At 33.3% G+C, this 19,925-nt stretch overlaps 1 protein-coding gene across 1 annotated transcript; it reads left to right on the top strand.

Annotated features, from left to right (window-relative positions):
• Positions 1–1,101: 1,101 nt before the first annotated feature.
• Positions 1,102–3,417, top strand: LOC107892733 (putative disease resistance protein RGA3). Its single transcript, XM_016817786.2, has one exon. The coding sequence runs from the start codon at positions 1,102–1,104 to the stop codon at positions 3,415–3,417; it is 2,316 nt and encodes a 771-aa protein (XP_016673275.2).
• Positions 3,418–19,925: the final 16,508 nt, after the last annotated feature.

Genomic DNA, 19,925 nt, shown 5'->3' with positions numbered 1-19,925 from the left:
GATGAAGAAATTATACATTATGCATTATAGGTTTTTTTACAAAAAAATAATTAATTACAAAAATGGGTTGGAGAAAAAATTATTTATGAAAATGAATTGTTTATTACAATGTAAATCGATGTCATCTGTTAAACTGGTAACACCACTCAACTTTTTGGCTAATCATCAATCAGTCATTACGTTTTTTTTAAAAGAATTTTTTTATTAGTATTATTATTATATCAAACGATATTAATATATTTTTTAAAAAATATTTATATTTTCACAAATATACACAATAAAAGAAGACATGAAAAAAAAATTTTAAATGTCAAAAAAGAAAGAAAAATAAATGGCAATGTCAAAAAAAGTGACAGATTACCTTCTTCTTTTTTTAATTCAAAAGGGTGCCCACTCAAGTTTTTTTTTTTCATTTATTTCTCTCATGTGTATATCCTAAAAAATATAAATATTTTAAAAGGTGTACATTGGTACTGTTTGATACAGTGACGACATCAATAATTTTTTTTAAAAAAATAACTTAATGATTAGTTGATTATTAGTCAAAAAATTAAATGATTTCATCGGTGTATTAGAGAACACCGGTTTATATTATAACAAACAACTTATTTTTGTAAATAAAATTTTTCCTCCCACTTTTGTAATTAATTTTTTTTATATTATTTTTATAGAAAATCCTATATTGTAGAAGTTATGGGCAAAGTCAGAATAATCTTTTAAGATAATCTTTTAGGGGGTCGAATAAAATTTTAATTTTTTATATTTTTATAATTTTTAAATGATTAAATTAAATTTTTATAATTTTAGAGGAATTAAAAATATAATTTTATCTTTACTAATTTAAAATTTTTAAAAATATTTTAGAGTTTGAATAGCAATTTAACATTTTAGAGTGGAGCATGTCAACCTGTCAGGTTTCGCCGCTGGTAGAAGTTGAAATTGAATATCGTAGTTTGCTTTTTCTTCTAAGCAAGGTGGGAAAAGATAAGTTCCGAATTCCTGAGATTTTTTCCTCTCACCATTGACTTGTTGAAATAGTAGTATTAGCTGACCATCTGCCACAGCTTAATCACCCGTCAATTACTCTGTCCCTGAACTGAAATGGCCGCAGCACTTGTTTCTTTCATCTTGGGGCAACTAGCGACTATCACTTTTGAGACTGCGTGGCAAGAGCTGAAGCTGGTGATAGGCGTTGAGGAAGAAGTCAGAAAGCTTCAAAGCAATTTTGAGGCCATCCAGGAAGTGGTTGAAGATGCAGAGGTAAAGCAAGTTGTGGATAAAAGTGTAAAGAGATGGATAGATAAGCTCAAAGATGTAGCGTCTGACATGGAGGACGTGCTTGATGAGTGGAATACTGCACTTTCCAAATTAAAGACAGATGAAGCTGAAAGTGCTTCGATCCCCAAGAAGAAGGTACGTCTTTCACGGTTACCTTTTAATTTGGGTGGTCAAGTTATTAGGGGGTATGACATCGGTGATAAAATACGAAGAGTCAATGTAGAGTTGGATGAAATTGCTAAAGAGAAAGATGGATACCATTTTGCTAGAAGTGAAATGACACAACCTCGACGATTAGAAAGAACCACAGCCTATGTTGATGTCTCTGAGATCAAAGGTAGAAATGATGTTAGAGACGAGATAGTGAGCAAATTGACCAGCGATGAAGGATCCATTCAGACCGTCTCTATAATAGGGATGTGTGGGATCGGGAAAACTGCTCTTGCTCAATTGGTGGTTAATCATGTTAAAGGTCAAAACTCCTTTGACGATGTAGTTTGGGTGTGTGTTTCGGACTTTTTTGATCAGGTCAAAATTGCAAGAGAGATTTTAGAAGGCCTTAGATGTGGTTCATCTCGAGATTTAATTTCACTACAAGGCCTGTTGGACAATATTGCTGAGAAAGTCAGGGATAGAAAAGTTTTTATTGTTTTCGATGACGTCTGGACAGAGCGTGAAGCAGATTGGGAAGCACTAAGAGCTGCTCTGCAACATTGCAAGCATGGAATTAGGATTTTGGTGACTACTCGAAAAGAATCGGTGGTCAAGGTGATTAGATCATCTCATGTGTTTCGTTTAGAACTGTTGTCAGACGAGATATGTTGGGAGATTCTTAAATCAAAAACATTTTTTGGAAGGGAGGAGAGTGAGCGTAGAGATCTAGAGGATGTTGGGATGAGAATTGCAAAAAAGTGTAAAGGTTTGGCGCTTGCTGCAAAAGAATTAGGAAGTTTGCTACGACAAAAAAGGAGGAGAGTGGAATGGGAAAGAGTGTTGAATAGTGGGTTTTGGGAATTAGAGATAGCAGAAGAATATATTTTCAGACCTCTATTGTTGAGTTACTATGATTTACCCTCAACAATAAGACGATGCTTGTTATATTGTGCTATATTTCCCAAGGATTACGTGATGGGGAAAGATGAACTGATTGTGCACTGGAAGATGCAAGGCTTTTTGAACTCTGTCGATGACGATTCGGAGATGTTGTTGAAAGGTGAAGAATACTTTGAGTACTTGGCAGATCGTTCCCTCTTTCAAGATTTGGGAAGGGATCATTATGGCAACATATTTGTAGGTAAGATGCATGACTTGGTACATGACTGTCTCCTGTTTATGACAAAAGATGAGATTGTGACAAAGGAGGTTGATTCGAAAGAAACATGGAATCTGGATTTAGTTTCCAAAAGAGCTCGTCATTCAAGTATAAAAATCAGCCAACCCAACTCATTTCCTGTTTGTATAAACGGAGTAGAAAAATTGAGGACTCTTATCACAATCGGCGAAAGCTATGATGTCACCTTTGAAGGTTTAAAGAAGTTATTCAGTGAAGCCAAATGCCTGAGATTATTGGATTTTCAGTTGCCGAAAATCAGAAAAGTTTCTGAACAAATCCAAGTTCCAGAAGAAATAGGCAACTTAATTCACTTGAGATATCTCACTTTTCTTTCTTATCAGAGTCTGGAATTGCCTGAATCAGTTTGTGATTTGCGAAATTTGGAATACTTGAATATCGCCAACTGTAGTAAACTACCCAAAGAGATGGAGAAGTTGATCAACTTGAAGTATCTTTATACTAGTGACTGTAACAGGCTAAGCCATTATCCTAAAGGGGTTGGGAGATTAACAAGTCTTCAGAGATTAGATCGAATCATTGCAAGAGTCGACTGCAATCATACAACAGACTTCAGTGTTGGAGATTTTGAAAACTTGGATCTGCTGCGCGGAGACCTTTGGTTAGAATTGGAAGGAAACTCGATAAATATAGAAGAAGTTGAGAGAGCTAAGCTTCATAACAAGATACATCTCATGGAACTGAGGGTGGTTTTTAGGAGTAATAATACAGGACATGAAATGAAGGATAATTTCATCAAAGCTTTGAACCCACGTCCCAACTTTCACATTCACTTTTTTGGTATTTAAACAAAAAAAAAAGAAGAAAGAAATAAACATATTCTCTTTTTTCTTGATGTATTTGTGATTCTAATTTTTTTCCAAAATTATTAGCATATTCTTTAAATCCACATTTAGCTAATTAATGTTTTCTATTTGTAATACAATGTGCGTCAGCCGTTGCTGTATTTAGATAAATCATACATATGTAAGTGTCATATACTAGAATTTTAGTCTCTCAATCCATATGATTTTAGGCAATCCTTTCGTTTCAAGCACACATAAGTTAGTCTAACCACCAAATAATTGAGGATTCATAAAGAATTCCTTCAATACACTAATTTATATAGCAAAAACAACTCTGAACAAAGAAAGTATTAAAAAAAACAAAAAAAACTATGCATGAGTTACAAGTGAAAGGAAGCTCTTTATTTATAGTTGAGCTTTCCAAAACTGACAATTTAAATCAAGTTACATCGATGGACGATATTAACCTGTTCCTTAAATAGCAAATTTAATGTTATGAAATATGATTTTCCTCAATATTCTAAGATTAGTTCCCTTAGTTACCAAGATAGTCTATCTTTCTATATCTGTATCATTGGACCATTCAAACTTTAATCTGATAGGTTTCTCTAACAGTTCTTTAATTCGGGCTAACTCTCGTGGGACAAATGATCCCCATGCTAATGATAGACCTTCATAGAATGCATTATATGCGATGGCCCGTGATATAAAGGACATGTTCTCAAACTCAAGTATTTTGTTGTTTGATCTAAATTCGTCTCACCTGTTTTCACCAGCTATTAGGCATATTTGAATCCTTTTTTTATCATTTCTGCTTTTTCAATCACCAGCTTTTCTAAGGATTAAAATAGAAAGGCTAAATTCCCTTATAATGGGAGCCTACGTTTGTGGTTTTGAAGATGCAGTAGCTGTGGGACATGTATAAACAAGCATCCCTCAGTTCAGCCTTCAGAGAGCACAATGATCCTACACTAATTACAACAGTTTCATTTCATCTTCCACTTTGCAAAAAGAGATTAACAAGTGATTTTGGCAAAATGAATTAATAACTTGTATCTATCATGATTTATGGGGTACTCGTCAATTTATACAAGTTGAAATCATCAAGTCCTCATTTCGAATAGCTGCAGAATGAGGGAGTATACTGGAAAAGAATCTAAGAGATAGTTAAAGCAAATCCCATATTGATGGGTTTTTTTTAATTACTAGTTTCCGAGTGTTTATTTATTATTTAATAAAATATTTCTATTTCTTATTTCAAAAAATAAGGATTTCAAATCATAATTAATTAATTGTATAACATTAAAAAGCAATTTTAAATTATATGAAATATAATCAAATTAAACTTTATAAATATTCTTAACACTTCATTTATATTTTGGAATGAGATTATATATATATATAAATTTTTTTAAATTTTATAATAATTTATTTTCATAAATAAATAACTATTGAGATTATTAAATCGTATTATTAAAAATAAGAAATGAATTGCAGATGAATTGAAAATTTTGGACCTCCTAAAAATAATTAAAATACAAGGACATGTTGATAAATATTTTTATTCAATTTTTCATCATTGCCATCATCTTCAGTTAATATTAGACTTCTGATGTATTAATTACCTAAAATATTATAAAATTATAATAATACATTGTTGTTGTAAAATTGGAGATATTATAAAATTATAATTATAATAATAACTAGAAGAATAACATAAAGTAAAATTAGAATGAATAAGAATGTATAATTATAAAAGTAAAACTTTCAACAATAAAATAAATAAGAGTGAGTTTAAATGATAATAATTGGTATATAAATATAATTAATTTAAAACAATATATATCATTAATAATGAATTAATATACTTAATTATGTAGTTAAAAGCAATAAAAATTTTATGTATCCACCCATTTCAAATAAAATTTAAATTCACAATTAGAGAAATAGAATCTATCTCACAAATATTAAATTGATCAATTTTATTATTTCTCGCAAACAAAAATGTGTTATGGGCAATTTTGTGCCCAAGGTAAGCGGGTGAAACAAATAAAAATAATAATAATTGCGAAATAAAATATAAAAGTTCAAATAAAAGTAAATTAAACTACTCAAACCTTATGTGTGACTTTACTTTCGGTTTTTGATTTGATCATGGATTATAGTTGTCTTTCCATTGGATGATAAGCCTATTAAAGTGATCAAGGAACAGTCTTAGACCACAAATTCTTTCGTAATAGTAAATTAATTATGGGAACAACCCAACAATTAATTCTTGTCAAATGAATAACCTTGAGATCAACTCTCACAATTTAATTTTTCAATTACATAAATTATTTAAATTAGATAGTTAGTTCTCATGGTATTACTCAACTGTGTACCTGATTGAATCACGTGGACTGCATACGTGATTGAAACGCACTAATTTATTTTTTGATAAAATAAAATGATGATTACAAATTGAATTATTTTTCAAAACAACGAAGAAGGGACCCTTGTCGAAACAATGCCAAAAAATAATCCTATTCCTTTTAATAATATTGAGAAAAGAAAAAATGAATATTAAAATAAAGAGAAGAGGAAATATAATATTAGATCTCACAATTCAAATACTGCACCGTGGAATTTTTGTTGGCTTTAAGCTAGAATAGAATTTAACTATTCAAACATCTTCTCCTCTAATAGTTTAATTTAAAAGAAAGAAAAGACTGAATCCATTTTTCATGGGTTGTTTTTCAGGCTTAGCAATAATATTTACTATTTATCTAATTAAATAAAGATGAATCTAATCTTAGTTAAACTTTCAACAAAATATTTTTATAAATTCAAGTTTAAATAAAAGTAATTAATAATTTATTAATCTTAGTTATAGGTTTAATTCAATTTCAACTCAATTATATAATTCAAATAAATAAAAATTGTTATTTTTTTTTAAAAAAATATCTTTTTTAATATCAACTTGGTAATAAAATGAATAATAAAGGATATTCTCATTGATTTAAAAGTTTTTCTAAACTCGTGCTTTTATTTTCTTAAAATGAAGTTTCATTAATTCATTCTATGAATGAGACCATACAATTCGAGGAACAAACAACAATAAACACTCGTTGTAAGTGATGAATGACAAACTCCATCAACACAACAAACTCTTTAACCTTACCATCAATATAACATTATGACATGTTGACAATTGACTATGTCACAACTCAAGCACGACATATCTAGAGTGATTGTAAGTAGTTAATATGATAAGAAAATCGGCTTTGAATGGTCTAAAGTGGTGGGCAAAAGTCGCCAAAAGAATCGAGCATCCACTAAACTAGAGAAGACAGTGAAAAAATTATCCCTAAAAATCATTTGGAAAAACAAGACTAAAAAACGTGCTACAAGAGTAAAGAAAAACTTCTAAAAGTCACGAAACAAATTATCAACGCCAACATGATTCCATGCACTTCCTTTTCCTCCTCAAAAGAGGCAATAGCATTGAAATCGCCCCTTAGCAACCACAGCTCATCCTCCTAGGGGCTTAAAGATGCAAGATGGGTCTACATAGATTTCTGTTTCATTGCATTAGGGCTTTGCATAGATAGTAGTGAAGAAAATATTTTGCTTCATACCTTAACTGAAACATCGGTAGTGAATAAACTAATTTGAAACCTCAAGAATATCTCGCTTAAATTTATGCCTCCAAAGAAGCCAAATACCACCCGAGAACCTCTTCACTTCAACCCTATATAAGCAATCAAAACTAGTTCTCCGTATGATATCATTAGCTTTTCTACCACTCACTCTTGTTTCCATCAAAACCACAATATCAGGTTTTTGTAATTGCAAAAGATTCTTTAAAACAACACCAAATTTGGAGCTAGCAACTCCTTGACAATTTCAACAAATAATTTTAAGGTCCATAAAAAATAGAAAAGGAAAAATCACATTTATTGTGATGTTGATGATGGCTCGCATTGTGGAAATTCCAATACACATTGTTCAACAAACTCTCTCTAACTCATTCGGTCCTTCACAATTAGAACCTTCATCATCAGATTCATACCAGAACCTTCAATCTCCCCAAATGCCACTTCTATAGGGACCTCATTCACAAGTTCTATTTTTAAAGACATGCTCGATTCATCAAGCTCTTTCGAAAAAGATTCAACCCATTCTACCACATTGGAGTTAAGGAGTGGAACTTTAACTCTTTTGGTCACACTGGTAGTAAGAAAAGATTGCTCATGGTTAGACTTAAAGGAATCGAGAAAAAGCTTGATCTATATCCCTCGGAGCTCCTACCAAATTTAGAGAAGCAACTCAAATCTGACCTTGAAGAAGTACTTACTCAAGAGGCAAGCTTATTGCAATAAAAGGCTCATTGTAAATGGGTATGATAGGGACTGAAACACTTAAGTTTTTTCATGCAAATACTATTAGTTGAAGAAGTTCTAATTTGATTAGCATGTTGAAGCTTAGTGATAACAGTTGGTGTGATGATTCCAGAATTTTACAACAAATGGTCACAAAGTTATTCAAGTCTCTTTTCACAAATGATTTATCAACTTGCAATGGCTCTCTCCAGCAAGGGTTATTCTATAAAATGTCTAAGGCTGAGTTTGAATCCAATAAGGAAATCTAGAGGGTTGTTTTCGAGATAGCCTATTTGAAAGCTTTTAGAATTGATAGGATACGTGCAATATTCTATTAGGAAAAATGGCCAGTGGTTGGGTATAGTGTTTTTGAATTTGTGAAGAATATTTGGAATAGTGGTAGGCTTAAGAGTTGGCTTAACCACACATTACTGGTTTTGATTCTGAAGTGAAGAATTCTGAATCCTTTGCTCAATTTCAACCAGTTAGTCTTTGCACAGTACTTTACAAAATTGTGATTAAAGTCATAGTTAATATATTAAAGACATTGATGCGGAAATGAGTTATTCCAAATCAGTCAAGCTTTGTTCCTAGAAGGAGCATAACAGACAATATTATTGTTGCTCAAGAAATCATTTATTCCATGAGCAGGAAATCTAGAAAGAAAGGATGGTTGTCTGTTAAAATTGAATTGGAGAAAGCCTATGAGACTTGATTGGGGCTTCATTAGGGATACGTTAGAGGATATTAAAATTCCAGGTACTATTCAAGAACTTATTATGCATTGTGTTAGTTCTTCGACCATGTAAGTTATCTAGAATGGGAATCTGTTTGGTGTCTTTACCCTATATTATGGAATAAGGCTAGGTGATCTTTTATTGCCCTACCTCTTTATTCTTTGTATTGAGTGTCTGGCTCAAATGATTAATGTTGAAGTCTAGAAAGGAAGATGGAAACCTATAAAACTATCTAAGAATGGCTCTGATATCTCCTATCTCTTTTTTTTATAGATGATTTTGTATTTTTCAGTGAGGCATCTGTTAATCAGATGTCGATTATGAAAAGAGTGTTTAAGAACTTTTGTGTTAGCTCTAGACATCGAATCAATGCACAGAAAACTCAGATCTTTTTCTCTAAAAATGTTCCTCACGAATTAAACGAGAATATTAGTTGTGGACTTGGTTTCTCCCATATGGATAATTTGGAGAAGTATCTAGGTGTGCCACTTCTACATCAAAGAGTGACAAAAGATATGTACCAAAACATTATGGACAACATGAAGAAAAAGTTGGTAGGGTGAAAGGCTAAATTGCTTTCGCTAGCAGGTAGAATCATGTTAGCGAAAGTATTCATAGATTCTATTCCTATTTATGCTATGCAATTGATAGTTATTCCAAAGGGATTTTGCTCGAAAATGGAGAAGATTATTCATAAATTTGTCTGGAGACACACAAAGGTGAAAAAAAGGATAAATCTTGTCAAGTGGGATAATCTATGCAAAGATACAAAAAATGGAGGCATTGGATTCAAGAAAATTGACTACCAAAATGATGCTTTCATCATGAAAATTGGCTTTAGATGGAAGGTGTTATATAAGGAAGGGTTTGAATGTTGCTTTTTGGAGAGATAATTAGGTGAAAGAATGGCCCCTTTTGTGGAAATTTGTACATAACACAATTATATACCCATTGACCATGTACCCGTAATGGATATGGTATCGTTGAGAGGGGATTGGAATTGGAATGAGATTAAATCTGTTTTGCCGCCACTAGTGGTTTTGAACATTTTAACCTATAAACCTTATTTTGTTCATGATGTGGACGATTTTGTTGGATGGGCTAATGTAAGAGGTGTACATTTACGGTTTGTTCAACTTACGTGTCAATATAGGAGTGATAAATTTTAGCATAAGATGCGGCACTTACCGGGACCTCAAAGGGATGGGTTTTCCTTTGGCGTGCATATTTAAATAGGGTCCTTACTAGTGATGGCAGAGCGAAAAGGCACCTTACTTCTGATGCAAGTTGTAAGGTGTGTGAAAATTCGACAAAAACCATTAATCATGTTTTGAGGTTTTGTTCCCCAACTGTGGCGACATGGTTGGTGGTGATCAAACCGAATAAAAGACACTTTAACATCAACTTGAAGGATTGGTTCGATATTAACCCATTAAATCTCGATTATTTTACTTGCAATCCTACTGTTTGGCGAACCCTGTTTGGTGTCATTTGTTGGTATTTCTGGATTAGAAGAAATAATTTTGTTTTTAATACAGATTTCATTGAATATGATAGTGTCTTGGAGAAAAGCTATAGGATGAGATATTTTTATCTTCATTCTAACCATGGGATGGCGAGTTGTTTAAGGCATGGACAAACAAAAGTTTGTAGACTAGTTAGGTGGATTCCACCTACGGATGGATGACATAAGGTGACCATTGATGGTGTTGTTAGTAATGTGTTTCAAAATGCTTAAGTTGGTGGTTTAATTCATGACCAATATGGCAATTGGATTGCTGGATTTTCTAAAAAAATTAGTTGATGTTCTTTACTCAATGCTGAGCTTTGGAGTGCTATTGAGAGACAGCAAGTAGCTTGTAATCTAGGGTTAAGAAGGATGATGTTTGAGATGGATAATATTACAAGTATTCATTTGAGTCAAGCAACTTCAGTAGGGCAACATCACTCAACTGTGTTGCGAGTTATTAAAGATCTATTCCAACTATCTTGGATGGTTTAGTTTACACACGGGTAGCCAATAGTTTGGCTTCAATGGCATCCTCAAGGCTTCTGGGTAGGTATATCTATATGTAACCGTCGGATGAAGTTCTTCAACTGCTACACGGTGATTGTTATAGATAGCTTGGCCTCGCCTCGCCTAGTTATGGCTTTTTATCCATCTTCTTGTACCAAAAAAAAAACCTTCTAAAAGTGAAAACTTCTTAAATAATGAAAAATAAAAAAGAAAAAACATATAAAATTTAAGACAACACGAGTTTATACATACATGTCAAGCTGACTCTAAAAATGCAGTCTTGTTAACATCAACTTCCTTAACCTTAAACTGATGATACCCAGAATGGAGATCTATTTTAGAAAACATAGAAGCCCAATGAAACTGATCAAACAAGTTATCAATCCTCAGAAGTGGGTACTTACTCTTCACTGTTAACTTGTTTAAATAACAATATTCGATACAAATCCTCATGGTACCATCCTTTTTCTTTGCAAATAGTATCGGTGGCCATTACGGAGACATACTAGGACGGATGAACCCACGATCAATCAGTTCCTGAAGTTGAGCCTTTAACTCTATAAGCTCCCTCGATACCATATGATAATGAGCGATGGACACCAGAGCTGTAGCTAGCAGAAGTTCGATATTGAACTTAACTTTTCGATTCAGAGGCAAACCCTGTAATTTATCGAGAAAAACATCCCAAAATTCCTTAAATGTTCAGATGTTCCCAATAGAAGAGTCCACATAAGCTGAATCACTTACAAAAGCCAAATACGCTTCATATTCTTTCCAAACTAATTTTTTGGCCAGAAGAGTGTAGATCACATTGGATAAGTAATCCCGACACTCACCGATCATAACCACCTCAACATCATTCTCAGATTTCAAAACTACCCTCTTAGCAGCACAATCCAAACTGACTCGATGCTCCACAAGCTTATCAATACCCAGAATTAGATTAAATTCTCCAAACGGTAGTTCCATCAGATTAGCCGGAAATACAACCCCTTATACCTCTAATGACACATTCCTATATAGTATATTGACCCTAAAAGATTGGCCCAACAAACTAAGAACAGTAATTTCACCGGAAGTGCTCTCAACCGAAACCACCAAGTTTATAGAAATAGAACTAGCTACATAAGAATGTGTTGACCCTATTCTATTAGTGTAAAATAAGGGGCATCATAAATAAAGAACGTACTCGTAATCACATCAATGGCATCTTTGTCCTCAGACGTCTAACAGCATAAACCAATGCAGGCTACCTCGCCTTAGTCTAATTAGCACCTCTACCTAGTGCTCTCTGCCCCTTACCCATTCCATTACCACATTGGCTGGACCACGGCCTCTGGTGGCTACTAAAGTGCCTGTTGAGGTTGAACAAAACCTTGAACTAGAGCTTGCATCTAATTGAAACACTGTGGGAAATCCCTAATACGGTGCTCCATCGACTCACATTACAGACACACTTCTAACCTCATCTAACACTCGCCCGGATAGCGTCTACCATAATCCTTACAAGGCTGAGCCACAGTAGGAGCAACTGGCCCCCAACTCTCGAAAGCCTATCAGACCTGGCCCGTTTTTTAGGCCTTTGAAAAGAACTAGAGGGCTTCGAATCCCTCTTATTCTTACCTCTATCACGGTCTCTATTCTCGTACTCTACATGCTTAACCTCTTTAGCAATCTTTGCCTTGTCCGTGAATTCTCGCTCCCTCTACGAAGTAATCAAAACTCTTAGATTATCCCTTAAACCATCCTCAAAGCGAACATATTTCTCATACTCAGTCGCCACCATCTCACGAGTGTAACAGCTTAATATTAAAAATTTGGCCTCATACTCGGTCACAGTCCTATCTTCTTGAGTGAGGTTTGTAAACTCGCGTCTACGAGCATCCACATAACTTGCCTCTACATATTTACTCTGAAAGGTAGTATTAAAATACTCCCAAGAAATCCGATCCAGCTGAGTACCCTCCTCAAGTGTTAACCACCACTGATACACCTCATCATGAAGAAAAGATATTGCACCATTCAACTTCTACTTAGAGGTGCAATTGATACTGTTCATTATCCTCTCGGTGGCCTCTAACCAGTATTCAACCATAGTCGAGCAGCTCTAGTGACGCCCCTAAACAGCTCAGTACCATTAGACCAAAGTCATTCAATTACCGACCCACGGTTCCCAAAACCAGAATGGGGTCTAACGACCCCTCCAAAACTTTAAGCATAGTTTGGGACAATGCGTCATCCCCAGTCGAGGGATTATGGGACCTAGTCTCAGTAGTAGGTGTAACTGGTGTCTCACTTGTATCTAGATTAGGTATATTACCTATTGATGACTACTCAACTCGAGTCCCTCTACAGAGTTTGTCGCGCTCATGAACCATGACTACATGTTCACGAGCACTCATTGTATTCATAACTTTATATATATTACAAAGTATTATGTATCAGTTTCAGTGTTTATTAGCAAATATTTTATGCTTCAAATAATTATCAGAAGTAGTTTTATAAATTTAAGAAATTTTCAGTCTCTAACTAACTCAGTGTAGTTTTAATCGTTTCAGAGTTTTCTAACTAAATTATTTCTAAGCTAGAAGCACTTACAGGATCGGCGCCGGAGACTCGGTATTCACAAACTTACATTTCAAATTGAAACTGAACTTTACTCAGAAAATAGTTTTTACAAATATAATTGTGAACCCAAAATTGTCACGTCCTGAGTTTTGCATTCTGACTCTGATACCACTAAATGTAACACTCCAAACTCAGTCTAAATGTTATAGCCAAATCTGAAAGTGTTACGAAGAAAAGTTATAAACCCGGCTTCTTTCTTTTTGAAATCATCATAAATCGTTGTTACTTAGTAAGCCCATTTTGTTTGTAAAGTGTGTTGTCATACTTATTTAATTAAAACCGTTGTTCGTTTATGTCTTTCAAATAAATCGAATATTTTACAGCGGAGTTTCTTAAAACGTTATATTTGGTAAATTGGGTTTGTTTTTTTAAAAATAGTTAATTTCAGAAAAATAGTCGTTTTCATAAAAATCGTTTTATCAATCGTCATGCTAGAAAATCAAAATAAAAATCCAAAACCAAAAAATAGTCTCAAAAGTCTAAAGAGTCCAAATTATACAAAACTCTCAAACCAGAAATTTAAATAAGCCAAATTTAAGTAAATAAAGTTTTACAGCAACGTGGACACAACAGAGCTCCTGTTGCACCGACTCGCCTAAGTCTGAGGGTTACCTGAAATTATCAGACATACAAAGAGTGAGTTTTCTCTTAAAACTCAGTATGTAACCCATACATATACAGAAATTTATATTTGATCACATGGCTGAACAAATACAAACATACATTTAATACAAAATTGTATCAGCACAGTACATATGCAGATATATAAATCCTATTTCTATCCTCTACACACCAACTTCGATCATCCCAGCACACCACATGGGGTATAAAACACTTACCCAGCCCTACACACCACATAGTGCCCTCACGACACTTCCAAAATAATTGTAGCAGTGCTACTAGTATAATGACAAGTTAACGCCTCACACAGAACACTTCATCCATATAATACATAACCCGCCCCATAGTCAGAAACAAATATAATACCGGATATAACAGAATAACAGATGCCAGAATATATATATCATGCAGCTCGTATAACAAATATTAAACTTGCTTATACATAACAAATCAAACATATAACATCACATTACATGCATTTAGGCGTTATTTAAGTTTAATTCATATTAACAAAATAACAGTTTTCATGCTTTAAAGCTTATATAATACACACCGACCCCACAGAAAGCCCACATGTATGACCTTAGGAAAAAAATTTAAATTTTGGGCCCACATGCCCGTGTGGCATTAAAAGGTCCCAATTTTGGCTTTTGTCGTTCGTTGTTTTCAGGTTTCTCGTTACACACCTTATTCGACTTCAATACCCAAGCAATCATGGGACCCTCAGAACCTAAAAACGAGGTTCAAAACATTAACTTAACAACGATTCATGATACTAATTCAAAGATAAGTATAGCACACAATGCCCTTAAACAGCTCTCCAAGTACAATTAAACCCTTACGCAAAGACGGATAGCCACCATGCGAGTCAAGTTGCTGGGGAAGCGCCAATCGTTTTACAATTCTCCCCTAATAAAAAATCAAAGCGATTAACTAGGAGAAAAATGCACCACACACACCCCTCTTAACCAAAGTCAATGAATGGAACCGTCTCCACAACAAACAAAAAAGAGAAGAAAATGAGAAAAAAATTACCGACATAAACCGAAGCAGCAGCAGACCAATACACAACCTCCTCAAAAATCGCAAAGCACAGAAAACAAAAATTCAAGGGAAAACAAGAAATTTGAAGTAAATAGATGAAAAAGAATAAAGCCAACTCTTGAAATTTCTTCCACTTGAAACCAACGTGAAAACAAATTGAAAAGATAAGGGAATGAAATTTTAAAACGTGAAAAAAAAACGACGGTAGAAATCTTGAGATATTTTCTCTCTCTTTTAAAAAAAAAAGAAATAACAGATAATTCAAATAAAAAAACAACTTTTAAGATAATTGAAAATATCATGGATTTACCCAACAACCCAATCAACTCACACCACTAATCCCACAACCACCTGATAACTACCCACTTTCTAAGAGTTTAAAACCCACACCAACTCCACCCACTTAACAATAGACTTGAGGCAAGTAAAATAAAATCACTCCACACTCCTACCACAATTCAAACCAAGGACCCCCACCCACACTAACACCATTCAACCACTGCAACAAGTGCTCATTTACAACAGAATTTGTAAAAACAAAATTTTAATAAGTCAAGGCGTTACACATATTGCAAATTTTCTTGAGTCCACAGACTCCAACAATTATATTTTTTTTCTTCTTGCCTTGAGACATACTGTTGTATGTTGCATTAAGCACGAAATAAATGCTCTCAATGGCTAGAAGCACCCTCCAATGGCTCAAAACATCCATAATTCAATAATAGGGTATAAATATTATTCAGTGACACTCACATGAAGATAAGAAACAAGTATACAAATATCAAGAGCTAAATTCTAATCTATTCTCATTATTATTTTCACTTGTACACACTTGTGGGGTTAGTTGTGATTCATTCTTTCAAGTATTGTATTGTATTGTATTGTATTGTATTGTATTGTATTGTATTGTATTGTATTGTATTGTGTGTAATTGTTATATATCTACATTTTAGAGGTGATAATTCATTCTCAATTTTATTTCTTATTTTTGTGAGGATTTACTTAAGGTTTTAGTTAGAAATCCTTAAGGGGAAGTGGCCCTATATTGCATATTGAAAAGATAAAGATTGTAAGGTTAAACTTTATCCTTGAAAGGTTCAAATTAATGAATTTGGAAAATCCTTAGTTGTGGTAAGGTAAGGTGTTGAATGTAGACAATTAAGCTTGAACCACTAGAGATTCTTGTGTCTCTTTTAATTGTCATATTTGCTTTAAATCTATAAAACAACAATTCACCCCCTCTTAGTGTATATTGAGTCTAACATACATCAAATATAAAATTAAAGTGGTTTTACATCATTTTGTAACTTTTTTTGTGGAAATTTTGTAACTTTTTTAATATGATTATTAATGATTTAGGGATAGACAAGTCCCTGAACTTTGGCCAAAAAATTAATTAAGCCCCTCTGTAAAAAAAGCACCTAATGCCTTTAAACTTTTAAAAATTAATCAATTAAGTCATTTGACCGATATTTCCATATTTGAATGTTAAAATGATGATGTGATCATTAACGGCTGCCAAGTCAATTGTTAGGTTGTTAAAGTGGTGGTCCATGTCATTGACCAATTTCACATTAGCGAAAATAAAAAAAATTTAAAAAACTAAAATTATTTTAAAAAATTTTAATTTTTTAAAAATTATATAAATTTATAAAACATTATTAAAAAATGAAGAGATGTTAAATAAAATTTAAAAAATAAACAATATTAAAAATATTAATAATCATTTAAAAAATTTAGTCCACAATGTTATTATAATTCTTTAAAAATATGAGATATGCATGGATGTTTTAATTTTACTTGTACCTTTTAACTGTATAAAAAATAATTTAAATATATATAATTTTTTAGTTTTATTAATTCTGCTCATAAAATTTTAAAAAAGTATGAATATATTGAGATTATTTTATTACATGTGTAGCACTTTGTATAGTTCACCATAAGTAATAATTATTAAAATTTATTAAAATAAATAAACTAATTGTATGAATATTTCAACTAAGTATATTAATTCATTTTTTTATTTACTTGAAAACAAACAATTTGGAAGAATTTTAATATTATTAAATTTTAAAAAATGGACTCAGATATAGCCTGATAGTGAATAATCTAAAAGTTATCAATTTTTTAATAATTTTAAAAAATCATTCGAAAAGAATACCGACATATAGTTGGTCAGATTAGGATTATGGATTTCAATTTTAAATTTTTTTTATTTTTTAATAATATTTTACAAATCTATTATTTTTTAGAAATTTTAAATTTTTTATAATTTTTTTTTAAAAAAATCAATAAGCTGACCTGATATGAAGGAAGAAGCGAATGTTTGGCTTTCGGAGAAAATCAAGGCCATATGCTGATGAACTAAGGGGATGGATGGATAGTGCATTGGGAGAGAATTACTGTTTTGACGTAGTCGTTACATTGGCAAAGCTCCCAAGAGCTTGCACCGAGGAAGACCCTTCTTTGAGACCAGATGCCTAATGATACGACCATGCCCCGGGCACACTTTTGGATCAGCTCCCTAAGCATTGTTTGCAAATCCATGCGAGCTGAATTAGTTCAATTTCATTTCGTTAAGCTCCGTTTAGCTCGTTTCCAGCTCACTCGAGCTCAAGTCAACTCACTCAAGCTCAATTTAGCTCAATCTTAACCCAATGAGCTTATTTTTAGCTTTCTTTAGCTTGCATTTATTTTGCTGAAATAAACCATTTAATTTGTCATTAGTTAAATTAGTTGTTTATCTTAAGTTAGTTAATTTGTTAAAATCTGGACAAATAATTAATTAAGTGTTTTAATTATATCTAAATTAAATACTTAATTAATTATGATGTTTTAAATATGTCTAAAATTGTTAATATGTATGGCCAAATTTAATGTGCAAATTATTGAGTTCATATGCTGCTAATTTAATGTGTTTGAAATGCATTTAACTTGCTGATTTAATTTGCTGCAGGTTCATGAACGGATTGGTGCAATGTATGGGAGTGTGCATGCACAATTGAGGTTCAATGGATGGCATTTAAAGGAGCACATGCATTTGGGACGTTCATGCAAGAGGGAGTTGCTAAAAGTTCATGTATTTGAAGATTCATGGATCATATTTATGGGGGAAAATACATGGGACGTTTCATGCATGATTCATGCATTTTCAAGATGACCATTCAAGTATTTTAGGCACATTAATGCCTCATTCAGCCAAGGGAGATGTAGGATCATTAAAGAGCTGCACATTCATGGAATTATGGAGATTCTTCAAGGCTAAGGATGCATGAATGCATCAAGTGAAGCATCATGATGGTTCGGCCAATTCATGTACCATCTTCAAGCATGAACTGGATTTTAATGCTATTTGTGTGAACATGTTAAATACCTGTGTGAACAGAATTTAAGTTAGTGTGAACAACATAGATGCCGAATATCAATAGGCATTTTAGGCTTATAAATAGCTTACTTGTTTATTGTAAAAGGTTACAGAATTTGATCAATTAAACTTAATAGAACTTTTGTTCTTGTGAGGTTACCTCCTCTCTTCTTTCGTTCGAGTCTCGAAGCGACTTATCTAACTTGCTAGTGGTGTCAATCCGAACTCCATTGAACTTATCACCGAATCGATGTGGCGTTCAACCATCTTCCTATACCTTTGGTTCTTACCTCCATATAGGTAACGGGTCACGGTCCGCTTCTATCCTTCATCAAAATTCACCTTAAGCAATATAAGACTCGGGGCAATACTTTTTAGTATTGAATCATTCTTAAAGTTTGAGTTCTTTATCCATTTCCATCTATTTATCATCTTTGTAACTTAATTCTTTGTTAAACCGAACCTATCTTTCATCAAACCAAAACCCATGCTTTGAACCCATTTTGCCTACCTTCCGCTTATAAAACATTCAAACTCCATCTATCTACAAATTTGAACGAGCTTCTCGTTGGCGATCGGGCATTTTAAGTGAACCCGACTCAATCAATCGGGCCGGATCACATCATTTGGGGGATATGATGTGATAATCGTCTTCAAGAGGGAGGGTATGATGTGATCTCAATCGCATCATGTTGTGGCACCACTCGTTGCTATCATGATTGGCCTAAATACGAGGGCCCCAAGTGCAAGATGAAGCTATGATGTGATCTCAATCGCATCATGTTGTGGCACCACTCGTTGCTATCATGATTGGCCTAAACACAAGGGCCCCAAGTGCAAGATGAAGCTCAATCTCAGCTCAACAAGCTCAATCTTAGTTTTTCCCAGCTCGAATTAGCTCACATGAGCTTAATTTAGCTCGTTTGAGCTCAATTTAGCTTACTTTAGCTCGTTTGAGCTTGGCTTAAGTTTATTTCAACTCATTTATTTTAATGTCTGAATAAATTAAGTAATTTATTAATTTAGCTTAAATTACTACAGCTCATAATTATGTTTTGACTTATTACATGTTTTAAATGTGTCTTGGCCGAATTTAATATGTCTTGTTAAGACTTTATTAAATTTGTCTAATTTAATTTATGTTTAATTAGTGTGTCTAAATTATATTAATGTTTGTTCAGCTGAATTTTATGTGATTTAATTTTGGTTCATGTGTTTTTGTAGGTGAGTTGAATTTGGAGAGTAATTAAACAAGGTTCATGCATGATAGGTTCAATGTATGGGACGGTGCATGTAAGGCCTCTTTCAATGAATGGTGGCTGATCCATTTGGCTCCCCAAGGCACCTATTTGGCCAAAAGGTGTCCAGCAACTTAAAGCACAAGCTTGGCCGATCGTATTCCCAAGGCAGCATCTAAGCCGTTCACACCTCAATTTGACCAATCAGCTCCTATACATGTATGGGTGGATTCATGAACGTCCAAAGGGAGGGAATATTACCTTAATTCATCACATTAAATGTATAATGTGCATGTACAAAGGGGAGAACGAATTTACAAGGTACATGCTTCCATTCATGAACCAGCCCATCATTAAAGTTTTAATTAAGAGAGATGCATGAACGTCTACTTACAATGCATGATGTGGGAACACAATTAAAGATGATTCATGAATGGGCTGGTTCAATGAACGTAAGGATGATGCATGAATGATTTAATACAATGAATGGAAGAATGCATG

Source organism: Gossypium hirsutum, chromosome A09 (assembly GCF_007990345.1).
Source record: "Gossypium hirsutum isolate 1008001.06 chromosome A09, Gossypium_hirsutum_v2.1, whole genome shotgun sequence".
In the NCBI taxonomy this organism is placed as follows: Eukaryota; Viridiplantae; Streptophyta; class Magnoliopsida; order Malvales; family Malvaceae; genus Gossypium; species Gossypium hirsutum.
Note: the sequence above shows the minus strand (reverse complement) of the source record. Positions and strands in the feature narration are given on the sequence as shown.